The sequence below is a fragment of the Diadema setosum genome, chromosome 19 (assembly GCF_964275005.1).
Source record: "Diadema setosum chromosome 19, eeDiaSeto1, whole genome shotgun sequence".
NCBI classification, from domain to species: domain Eukaryota; kingdom Metazoa; phylum Echinodermata; class Echinoidea; order Diadematoida; family Diadematidae; genus Diadema; species Diadema setosum.
Genome location: NC_092703.1, coordinates 15,942,529 through 15,954,567, shown reverse-complemented (window position 1 = coordinate 15,954,567; position 12,039 = coordinate 15,942,529). Strand labels below are relative to the sequence as shown.

General features: G+C 37.8%; 1 protein-coding gene across 1 annotated transcript in view; it reads left to right on the top strand.

The window, feature by feature from the left end:
- Window positions 1-9,758: 9,758 nt before the first annotated feature.
- The window catches only part of LOC140242918 (SAM and SH3 domain-containing protein 1-like), a 101,249-nt gene continuing 98,968 nt past the window's right edge, over window positions 9,759-12,039 (top strand). The window contains 1 exon segment of the mRNA XM_072322665.1: window positions 9,759-9,922. Within this exon segment, the coding sequence (XP_072178766.1) occupies window positions 9,759-9,922 (164 nt within the window).

The following is a 12,039-nucleotide window of genomic DNA, read 5'->3' as shown; positions in this document are numbered from 1 at the left end:
GAGCAGGATTTGAACCTACGACCTCCTGATCACCGGACAGGCGTCATCTCCACTAGACCACCGAGCTTTCGCCCGAAAGCAAGTGTTGGTTCTAATCCTTATAGCATGCAGCGGGTACTGCTTTGTTATTCAAATTCATGAATAACTACTTAAACACTGATCAATTCAGTGCTTATTTACGTCGATGTAGGGCAATTTGTCAATCAGTTGCAATAAAAACATCTCGACGGAAGAAAATCATGAATTTGAATAACAAAGCAGTACCCGCTGCATGCTATAAGGATTAGAACCAACACTTGCTTTCGGGCGAAAGCTCGGTGGTCTAGTGGAGATGACGCCTGTCCGGTGATCAGGAGGTCGTAGGTTCAAATCCTGCTCGAGTATGTACGCCCATGATTTTTTTTATCATGGCTACTACTTAAACACTGATCAATTCAGTGCTTATTTACGTCGATGTAGGGCAATTTGTCAATCAGTTGCAATAAAAACATCTCGACGGAAGAAAATCATGAATTTGAAAAACAAAAAGTCGCCAGACATGAATTTTTAGATAAGACCATATTCTGAAAGAACAGACTTTAAGCTTTAAAATGATGTATAACTCAAATCAAATGGACTCTCCTAACCTATCTAAATATTGGAAAGAAAGCACAACCTCAGGAAAAGTGTGAACTGAGAAAAGAGGCTCTGAAGTGCAGTGTCTATTCAAGCGCTTAATCTTTACCAAACCGTGCTGGCTGTGCGATGAATGGGACAGAAAACAGGAAGTAAACCACCAGAGTAACAACAATGAAGGGATTATCAGATTAAACTGAAATTAAGCATGCCTCATTAACACATTCTGTCCATAATTAATGCTAACTTTCAAAGCAGTAGCACTATCCTTTTAAAAGTTATTAGAGTTGAAAGTGAAGAATGTGGACAAGGTTTTTCAGAAATGAAAAGGGGATTCTAAAGACACACCTAATCACACTATTCTACCAGAAATGTTCGAGATAAACTGCTAAAAAAAACCCACACTTTCCTGCCCGTTGTATGATACCAAATTTTAGCATAATGTAAAAGAAGACCCGCTCTTTCAGAAAATATGAAAAGTCAAGTTCGGCTAGGTTGACCCATTTCACTTATTTTCAGTCCTCACGCAAAATCAGTGTGTGCGACTTTATGTTCGTTTTTAGGTGCACGGTCACATATGGTTTCATAAGATCATCAATATCTCCACAACCGAGTACTTTTGTGAGTCATGTTATATATGAAATTAAAGCGGAAGAGTATAAAGGCAATAATGTCATGTCATTTTCAGAAAATTGACCTCCCTTGACTTTCAGATCCTTTTGTTGTAGCGGGTCACATATTGCAACCTTTTCACAGATTCCCAGGCCAGCAACAGCTCCATGTTGAATAATTAAGCTAACTGAATGGCACCCACAAGCCATTGCAATGCATTTTTATAACTCTAACCCTAACCCATACCCATGTCTTCTGGAGGTTGATCCATGATGTTGAGCACTCCTAACTATCTGAGTACCACAAATAAAAAGATCCCCTCAACTCTACATGCAGGATCAATGGCAGCAGCAATGTAAGAGTTAAGTCAGACCCACTGGATGAAGGAGACTAGCCAGCTGTTGGACTAGTCTTGAAGACCAGACTTTCTGTTGAATTAAATCAGCCACTGACAGTAATCTGCAGGAAGTGACAAGAAAACTGTGCTAGTCTTGTCATGTAGACCCATGCTATTCATAAACAACATAAAAAGGGAGTCAAGGGTCTGAAACAGTGCAGTCAACCCTCCCTTGCCTGTGATAAACCCTTCAATTTCATTCAATACCAGAACCCTAGAATTATCCTCTTTTAAGAATATTGTTTGTGCGTGGTAAGTGATAAGCCTTTGTTGTTGGTCAAAAGTATATATCATATTGATTGGCTTAATTAAGCTATGTAGTCTAGAAATAATACCTCATTTGTTGTACGCATGCAATGGCATGATGTTATGTAGGCTTAGAAAGCACCAAGTTGAGTCAGTGAAGACATATATGCAAAATTCTGCGTAGTTTAAAGAGCTTAAAGCTCTATGCTTTAAAATTATTATTATCATTATTGTTATATATATAACTTGTTAAAACTGGACCATCCTAAACCCGTTCAAAAATGATTAATCCAAGAGAGACTAAGGTGTAATTTCACAGAAAAGGGAGAAATGAGAATTTAAAGATTTGGGTTGCTTAGGTGTGCTGTGCAGAAGTATCAATGAAAAAAGAAATGGTCCAGAAATCTTAATATTTCAATTTCAGCCAATCTTTTTTTATTTTTATTTTCATTATTATTATTTTTTTTTATAGTAGGTAGAGAAGATCTTCTCTCAGGTAAGACAAACTAAAAAATTTGAGTCAGTCAAACCCAAGTGACATTTTGGTCTATTACAGAGAATCGTTTTCTTAAACTGTGACTTTTTTCTCTGTGTTTTTCCTTTGTTTTTTGAGCTGGGCAGTCACATAATATTATATGTTATGATACTTCATAGTGCAGGGGCATGGGGTCATGAATGATCAAGTTTCTTTTCGTTTTGGAGCCACCTATTGTTTTTAATGTAGTATTTTATTTGCACTTAGTCATGCCTCAAAGCCGCTTTTCCTGACAGATACTGTACATCCAGAAGATTGAAAGGAAAGGGGGGGGGGGGTATGATTGTGATGAGCGGTTGATACATCACGTAATATTTGCATGAGGGGATTATGGGGGAGAATATGATCAGCCCAGCATGTGAATCTTACTCGGGTAAAGCGTGGCCGACGAGGGGTATGGGAGGGCTTTAAGACAGGAAACAGCCGTCACCCCGGAGGACGGCTTACTGGACTAGTGTCATCACCAGTAAGCTAGCTGACTTCTGCCGACTTTAGGAACTGAAGGTTCTAGAAGGGAAGTACTGTGGCAGAAGGACGTTGTTGTGCCTTTAAGGCACTCTAAGAGCAGACAATTGATCTGCTATTGCTTATTTATCACTAGTCCCTTATCATGCTTTGTAAAATGCATAGCTGTTTCCATGGCTTCTCAGGAAGTTGAATTTACTTTGTATATAAACATGCTTAATGTCATAATACAGGAAGGTTAGGTGAGGGGTGGAAGTAGTGATGTTTGAAGGGGAATTGTAGACCAGTTAAAAGTTAGTCTGAAAAAGGCAGAATGAGATTTTATAGGCATAAGAGTGAACATTTGATCCAAATTGGATAAAGATGAAGGATGTTCTGATGTTGTGATTTTTTTTTTTCCAAAACAGTTCTCAAGCAGCTATATGAAAATGCAAATATGTGAGCTGCTCGTGACATCACCTCACAATTTTCCATTTGATCGCTTGCAAAAAAAAAAAAAAACAGACAAAAATTCAATTTTCTACTGTAAAAAAAGATATGATAAGATATAATGCTTTTCGTAACTGGATAACTTCAAAGCCATAAACAAAATATATATAAAGTTATTTATTCATATGCATATAGATTAGGATTTGAGACTGGCTAGTAATTCCAACTGAACAAAGAGAGGAAAAATTCCAAGATTTTGTGTACAAACTATGTGGCAAGTTGTGAGGCGATGACATCATTAACTCACTCATTTACATGATTATGTTGACTGCTCAAGAACTGTTATGTCAAAAATAACAAAACTTCACAATTTCATCACTTTATTTTTATCAAATTCTTATCAAATTTTCAAAGTTGTGGTTGTGAAATTTTACAATACTCTTTTTTTTATCACGCTAACTTTTGACTTCTCTGGAATTCCCCATTAAGCATTTTAGTAGACAAGTACAAAGTCATGGTTCTTGTGGTTTTCAGCAGGCAACCACTGAATATTTCATTTAATTTTCATGTCATTTATTAAGTTTTCCAAACAAATCACATGTACAGGTACTTCTACAGATCAATGAATAGTAACAAATGTTTGAAAATTCAGTGTTTATAGACAGGAATTTAAGGAATCTTTTGTGATACAGATGGGATCTATATCAGTTTAGAGTACCTTGTATTCATATTGTGAGGAATAGAAGAAATATGAATCAATTCTTCTTTCTTATTCTTGGTTATCAAACTTGCTGCACTATTCTGTGTGCATTACAGTATAGAGAGGCCATATCATAAACTATTCCCATCTAGATGACTTGTTCAACAATATTTTTAACTCTTCTTTTTGTTTTGGTATTCAAAAGTAAAATTGCCCTGTAAAATTATCCATAAGATTTTTGAGTGGATGAGTGTGAATTTATGCATGACCCTTTAGCTCAAAAACCTGATAAAGATAAAGCTGAATGAGGATTTTCTGATTTAGTGCCAGTATTTTTCCCAGCTTCTAAACTTTCAAGTGGAATAAAATTTTTTTCCTATTTTGTTGACCTCCAAAATAGACAGAAACATAAGCAAAAAGCTCAATTATGAAAATTGATTTTTAAGTTCAGAACCAGTCAATTTTGCAGGAAATTGGATATGAAGGAACAATGGGTCAATTCAAAACAATTTAGTTACATGAACCAAAAGACCAAACAGAAACCTCACTCAAAACTTTGGATACTTCAAAATTGGTGCATGATATTGTTAAAATATCAATTTTGGGTTTTCTGAGCAATATCCATATATATTAACTGTTTCTTTCATATCATGCACTTTTTTCAGCATTATTGTCAGCAATTCTATATTTAATGTGACTGATTTGCATTTCCCTCTACAATCAAACCATGCCAGCTCACTGAGGAACTACCTCTACTTAACAAATCAGCTCAAGATCATAGAGCAAAAACATGCCTGGGGAAGACCCACCCAAGTATCTTTCCCCATTCAGATAGATTTGTTTGCCTGTGTTTGTTTGTTTGTTTCTTTGTTGGGTGTCTGTATTTGTGTGTGTGTGTGTTTGTTTGTTTGTGTGTTTGTTAGATAATCGATGCATGATGTAAATTGGTTGATGTGGTGTGATACAAAACTGTACCTTGATAGAAGTCATTTCAGTTGGCAAGTGTGTGTGCAATGGTAGGCCCAGAGAGACAATGGTAGGAGCAGATGCCAACGCAAATTGAGAAAATTGAATTACAAGCAGATCGGCAGGTGTTGCGTGCCTTGCTTCAAATTTGCAGGCGTTTGATGCAGCACTATTATCATCATTATTTACTGCATGGTAGTATTTTGCCATGTCAGCCCTGAATTTGCCATAGATTAAACTGGGTTGCCTGCCAAGAGCATTGCTAGCATGGGTAGGACAAATTAATCCTTTTTTAAGACTAGTCCTAAGTATACTCGGGCAGGTGTCTATGGGAAATTTATTTTATAAAAATCAGCTCGTCCTTAACAGGTTAAAGATGAGGCCTCTCTCTAGCAAAATCATCTCTTCTCAGCTTTGCAAGGGAGTTATATTATCACTTCTGTGCGCTTGGGAATGTAGACATCATATGCAATGCTTTAGATTTTCTGTGCTGATTGGCTTTCAAACCACACAAAGGGTTAAATATGAGTAAGAAAAAAACAACAACAGCAGTATCTGAAACATATATCTTCATATATTTCAAGGTTTGATTTTTTCGCTATGAGCACACCAATTCATTAACCCGTTGAGGACGGTTTGATTTTGCCACAACACACATTTCCCATAGACACCTGCCCGAGTATACTTGGGACTCGTCCTCAACGGGTCCCGAGTATACTCGGGACTCGTCCTCAACGGGTCCCGAGTATACTCGGGACTCGTCCTCAACGGGTCCCGAGTATACTCGGGACTCGTCCTCAACGGGTTAATAAAAAATGGAACCCTAAATCAGGGCTGCCAACATTGGAAACTAGTTGAGAGTGAGACTTCCATAGGCCAATGCTATAATTTAGGAGTCAAAATGAGTGAGATCAATAGAAATGCATGCAAATGAAATAAAGTCTTAGAGTGAGAAAGGACCAAAATGCGTGAGTCTCACGCTCAATGCCTAAATACAGTGGCAAAGTGCAGTCTCATGTCAACTTTTTTGACATCTCATTTCTACTCCTTTAAAACATCTCTTCATCAATTGATGTATAAGGTGGCTGGCATTCCAATGTTGTTTTGATCAGCCCTGTTCAATTTGCATGGCTCTAGGTTTGATTAGATTTTTAAAGTGGAGTCAAAGCATGTATTAAGAGGTTTGGCATTTGAACACAGTACATGTAGGTCAATTCAAAACACCACAGTAAGATGCTCAACAAAATCTGCAAAGTTTACAATACAAGTCCAAAACTTTTATTGACTTTCATGACAGGCAGTAGCAAAGATGTCAAGACCTTGGACGACAGTCTAATTTCATACCTTTGAATAACTTTGGCTGTGTATACACACTCTCACTTGAAATGAGATATTTGCAGAGTGATACCAAAGCCATTCATGTATGCGTGTGTGTGGACACACATAAACTCATTAGCTATTATGATTTGCATCGCAATACAAAAACCAGTCCCGCTTGATTTTGTGGAACTATTGCAATAATTTCCTCTGTGCAGTGTATATGAATGGCATGTGGTGACTTCATGTATTATCAGATGCCCAGGGCTATGTTCCAGTCACTGTCATTTTTTCTTTTTTTTTTTTTTGGGTAACTGTCACATTAATTTTTCTTACACATCTTGTTTGAACAGTGGGAGAAAAAATTTTTTTGCCTTGAAATGCAAAAACAAATTAAAACAAAGTGGTCCTAATAAAATGTGGGTCCCACCTTTTATTTTTTATTAGAACCTCTTTGTTTTTGGATATCTCAGGCATTTCAAAATAAATTGCCATTATAAAACTTTCAGTTCCTCTTAGAATTACACGCTCTTGATATTCATCTGTAAAAAACAACAACAACAACAACTTTGAAACCTAAAGACCTGTCTCAACCAAAACTATACCATCCCTTTAAACAATTCAGTGACTGTCATTTGTAGAGATAAAGGAAGCAAAGATAATGATACCTCTAGTAATAAAGATGTAAATATAAACATAACTTTCAACTTCATTACTATAACGATCATGTGCACATGGTGAATATAAACAGGTAACTCCAAAAATTATAAACAGGGAGGTATAACATATCAACCACGAGGCTGTCATTTGCTTACGTTACACTTTTATGTTCTTTTCTTGAAGTAAGTGCTAGACATGGCCAAGAGCTGGTTGCTTTCCATTGACAAAGCATTGGAGATGGTTTTGAATCCTGCTCTAAGACCATCACATGTTAGACAGTGTGATTTGTCTCCTATATAGAACCGAAAGTATTAACCACTTGAGCCAAAGTAAGACTCTCGAAAGCGAAAGTTTGCCCTCCTCTAACCACTTTTAGTTAACAAATATCAGTGGAACTAGACAATGTCCATATGAAGTATGCTTGAGAGAATAAGTTTCATCCCTAGTGGGCTTCACCTTGATTGAAAGTTTCCCGAAATATTGATGAGTGGATTCAGCGTAAGGAAATAGATTAAAGAAAAAACTCAACCAAAGCATGAAGAATTTAATCAGGCTATCTAAATGTTTGTTATGTTGTATGAAATAAGGACAATTTGAACAGAACTTCATTTTCTGGGACATGAAAATAGCACTTGGCCTAGCTCCTACAGAAGGTATGGGAAAAGTACTGTAAACGGCATATATTTCGCGAGTCTAAATTTTCGCGAATCGGGAATACCCGATGATTTCGCGAGTGGTTAAATTCGTGATTGTGGAGTCTTGTACAGAATGGAGAAGTGTACACCGGTACGTCCCATTCACATCAGGATCGTAGTTAATATTTTCATGTGTCTTTGATTTCGTGAATAGCACCTGACTCGCAAAATTCGTGAAAATAAAAACCTCGCGAAATATTCGGCTTATAGGCCTACAGTATTTGACTTAACATACCTCAGTAACGGCTTCAGGGAACTGATGCTTAGGGCCCTACTTGTTTAAAATGAAGATTTGTTAAATTCTTTTTGCATTTTCTTCATAGTATTCTACTATTGTGACATTAGAGATTGGTGTAGAACTCCCATTTACGTAGATAGGTCGGCATATGGAATTAACACCAGCTGTAAATATTTTCAAACTTATAAATGGATATTTAATTATCCTGATTTTTTTTTTGTATTTTTTTTGTTGTTGTTGAATGTTTCACTAATCCCTTTGCAGCAGTTGCAGTGAACCAAACACGTTGTGATAGTAGGGTGACACAGGGCATTTAGTTTAATTTCAACACTGCATCGTGGGAGTTTCATGCCGTCTTGGATTTTGTCTAGTCACTTGTATAATTTGGAGGAAGGGGGTAAAGAGTCAAAGTGAGGCTAAATTTGGAAATGTAGATACGGACTTAACACTGTACAGTCCTTCTCCGACAAGTTGCAGAGGGGGGAAGGGAGTGTGATATCTTTCACCATGCGTTCTTTGACAGAGGGATCAGACTCTGTGGAGTTTGGTGATAAGTCTCGGGGTTAGTACCCCTCTTGAATACTTTAAGCAACTGTCTCCCCCCTTGCTAACTCTGCTGGATGAAGACACCTGAATCTGCCGCTGGGAAGAGCTGCATCAGTTCGGATTATTCACTTCAGTGTGTACTTTAATACCTCCTCTGGAAAGAGAGAGAGTATGATCCCTGGGAGGGGGAATATGAAGGGGAGGGGCTCCATTGTTTTCCTCTTTATTATTGTTTCAAGCGGCCTTCCTCTCTGGAAGCCATCTGACTCAGACAAGTGGAATCCCCTTTGTACCTCCCCCACTCTTCCTACTTCCCCCCCCCCCATCCCTCTGGTAGCATGGTGTCGACCCTACCCCCCCCCCCCATTGCACCTTCTTCTCTACCACTGGCATTTAGCTCCCCTTCCCTTTCTCCCCTCCCCTCCCCTCCCCATTCTCATCACCACCTGCCCTCTCACATTACAGCTAAAGCTCCTGCATTAAAGCTTGTAACACACATTCATAAACGAGCCATCAAAACAGATACTGCCACACTTTTTTTTTTCCTGAGGTAATGTCTAGGTGAAAGGAGGAAAAAAAAAGAAAGTTTTCAAGTGTCGAAACAAACTAAACACAACTGCAAAACAACACCAACAAGACCCAAGTCATCCACGTGCACATAATATTGCGGAGCTCCAACCGTTAGGGGAAATGAGTGAGAGCTCTAACACTCTTGCATAGAGACCATGGACAGACTGTGACAACATGCCGCGTGTGGGAGTCATCATCCATCACGGACAATGAGCATTGTGATTGGACTCGTCGACAGGAAATGATTTGAACTCTTTGCTGCAGCTCGTTTGCCAGTTGTTGTTGTTTTTAATCCTCTTTCCCAACTTTGTACCGAAAAAAAAAGAAGAAAAAAATAGTGTCAGAGGCATCTCACTTCCTGTACCAATTGCGATTTTTGGGGTGTGTGGTTGATTTTTTTTCCCACATAGTTTGGAGCGCTTGTTGGAGATACATAGGATAGAGGAATAACAGGAACTCCAATGGGTGCATTGGTCTGTTATTGCATATGGATGATTTATGCAGCTATGTGATGTTCTCATATTGGCGCTGCAATCTGTCGGAAGGAGAGATACTCGCAGGCACGGGACTGTCTACAGCGATAGTCGGGACACTGCTACGGGATATACTGACACTTGACAGCTTGAACCGCATTGCGGCTTTATAATGGAGCCTTTGGAGTGAAATGAACCGTACCACAAGATATTAAGAACAGATGATAGTAACAAAAAAGGGATTTGGATGCATTACTTGGAGATTGCATAACCGATAATAATAATCCAGTAATAATGGGAGAGTCATTTAAGCATCGTTATCTGCAAGCAGTGAGAAGGCCTAACCGAACTTTTGTTCCCCCTTTTCTCCAACGCCGTTTTCGCTCGCAGGATGGCTCCACCAATCAGCTGTCACGGAGCGGGTCCTCGTTTGCGAGTTCTGATGGGTCTTCCACTAGGTAAGCTAAAAATCCACACCCTTTATTTTTCTCTTTTTATTTTCTCACACCATTACATTTGTTGTTGCCTGAGTGAAGCGTTTGCTCCGACGTCTAGAATGTCATTCCTATTACGTAAAACACTGTAAAAGTGGACATTTTTGCATGACTATGTCTTTATTTTAATTTTTTTTTTCTGGGCATGGCCTGGTATTAAAGATGAATTTCACATGGTTTTCTGTTTTACTCTATGGAGTCAAAACATCAATAGTGTTACATATAAAAAGCAAATAAATAAATAAATAAATAAACAACAAACAATTCATGTACTCTTATTTTTGTGCTAGTTTTGCATTGTGCAATGTGCACAAAAATTTCCACGACGCCAAAATTTCTACCCTTACAGTATTTCATTATTCACAAAATGTGTATTCATCCTTTGCCATCCATTATATTTACTGTTCTCATCAACTGTATCATTCAATTTTTTTTTCTTTCACATTTTAAAATCATTATTCCCAATCCAAGTAATTTGTGATATTGTATAGGTTCTGATGTTATGATAGAATAATGGTAATAGGAATAACAGTATAAAGTGGTATTGGATGTGACAGTGACATGCAGATTATGAAGGCCATGAGATAATGACATACTGATGACAATGAAAGTAGTAGATTTTTTTTGTTCCATGAACTTTACACCTTGCAGCACAGCTTTTGTTTGGATTGATTGAACAGGCATCCACACAGTTTTGACAGAAAGAAAAGCAAACTTAGTTTCTAAGATCATAACAAATGAGTAACTTAGAAATAGGTTTTTGCTTTGAGAGTGTGCCGTGTGCAGATGAAAATTGGGTGGGGTATGACTTCTACCACCCTGGATCTTCATGATTATAATCATCCTAACCTATCCCGAGCCCCTTCCTTAAAGAAGAAAGAAAAAAAAAAGGAAAAAAGAAAACGAGAAAAGAACACCACCAGAATGCAGCATGGGAAGCAAGGGGAAATATCAAGTTCATAGTCACTTCCAAGAACAACATTTAATTGCAAGAGGGGTGAAGGTTGAGGTGTGAATTTTCTTCAATTTTGTCTCCTTCTACAAAGGTAGACAAATTAAAGAAAATTCACACCCTAACACAACCTTTGATGAACAATTGAATTGACTCATTAAATATTGCATTAACAAACCCAAAGCCAGGAATACTCATGAAAATAGAAGGAGAAAATGGAGAGAGAGAATGTCTGTGAACCCCTCCCCCCCAAAAAAAAAAAAAAAAAAAAAAAAAAAAAAACTATCATGATATTAATTGATGATTTCCCATTCCTAGGTAGACTGTAATTCAATTGAAACTAGGTATACTTTTTTTTTTTCTACCCCACTTGCAGTCTGGAAAGGAAATTCTATAAATATAGAGCAAAAAGGCCCCCAATCCAAACATTTTGTGCTGTTTAAATTCCCTTCTGCTAAGTCAACCACCGCTTCATTAAAATATGGCATACTTTGAGCAATAAAGCTGCTACCGTTTTAGCAAGAAACTGACTGGCACTCATATATGAAATAAAATAATTTTACAGTATCTACAAAAGTTGTGTCAGATAGCCTTCTGTATAATATAGTTCACTTCTTCAAGGTCAAAATGCCATCTATAACATGACAAGAACAACACATAATTATAATCTGCACACATTTTACTTAACTAACTCATCACTGCATTCATTTGTGCGTATTGAATACATATACCAATCTAGAGATATGTAATAAATAGGCCTAATAATATCTCTGTGTAAAGAGGGAACATTCACATTCTGGGTGCAAGTTTTCATGCCCCATGAAAGCATGATCCTCTCTTTCCCTTTTCATATTCCAACAGGATACATCCCCCTTCCCCCGGTTGTTCTTACCATCGTAATTAGAATAGCTTCATGACCTTAATACAAAATTAGATTTTGGCAGGCAATTAGAGGGGTTGTGGCCATCACGGATGAGCTAATAACAAAAGAAGCCATCCCTTAGTACCCCCCCCCCCCCAAGGTGGTTGTGAATCCAGTCCTCTGCCTGTGTGGTTTCGGGGGAGGAAATGCACCCAGTTGTTATTTTGCTGAATATTTGCATAAATTCCTGTGCTCTAGTTCTAAGAA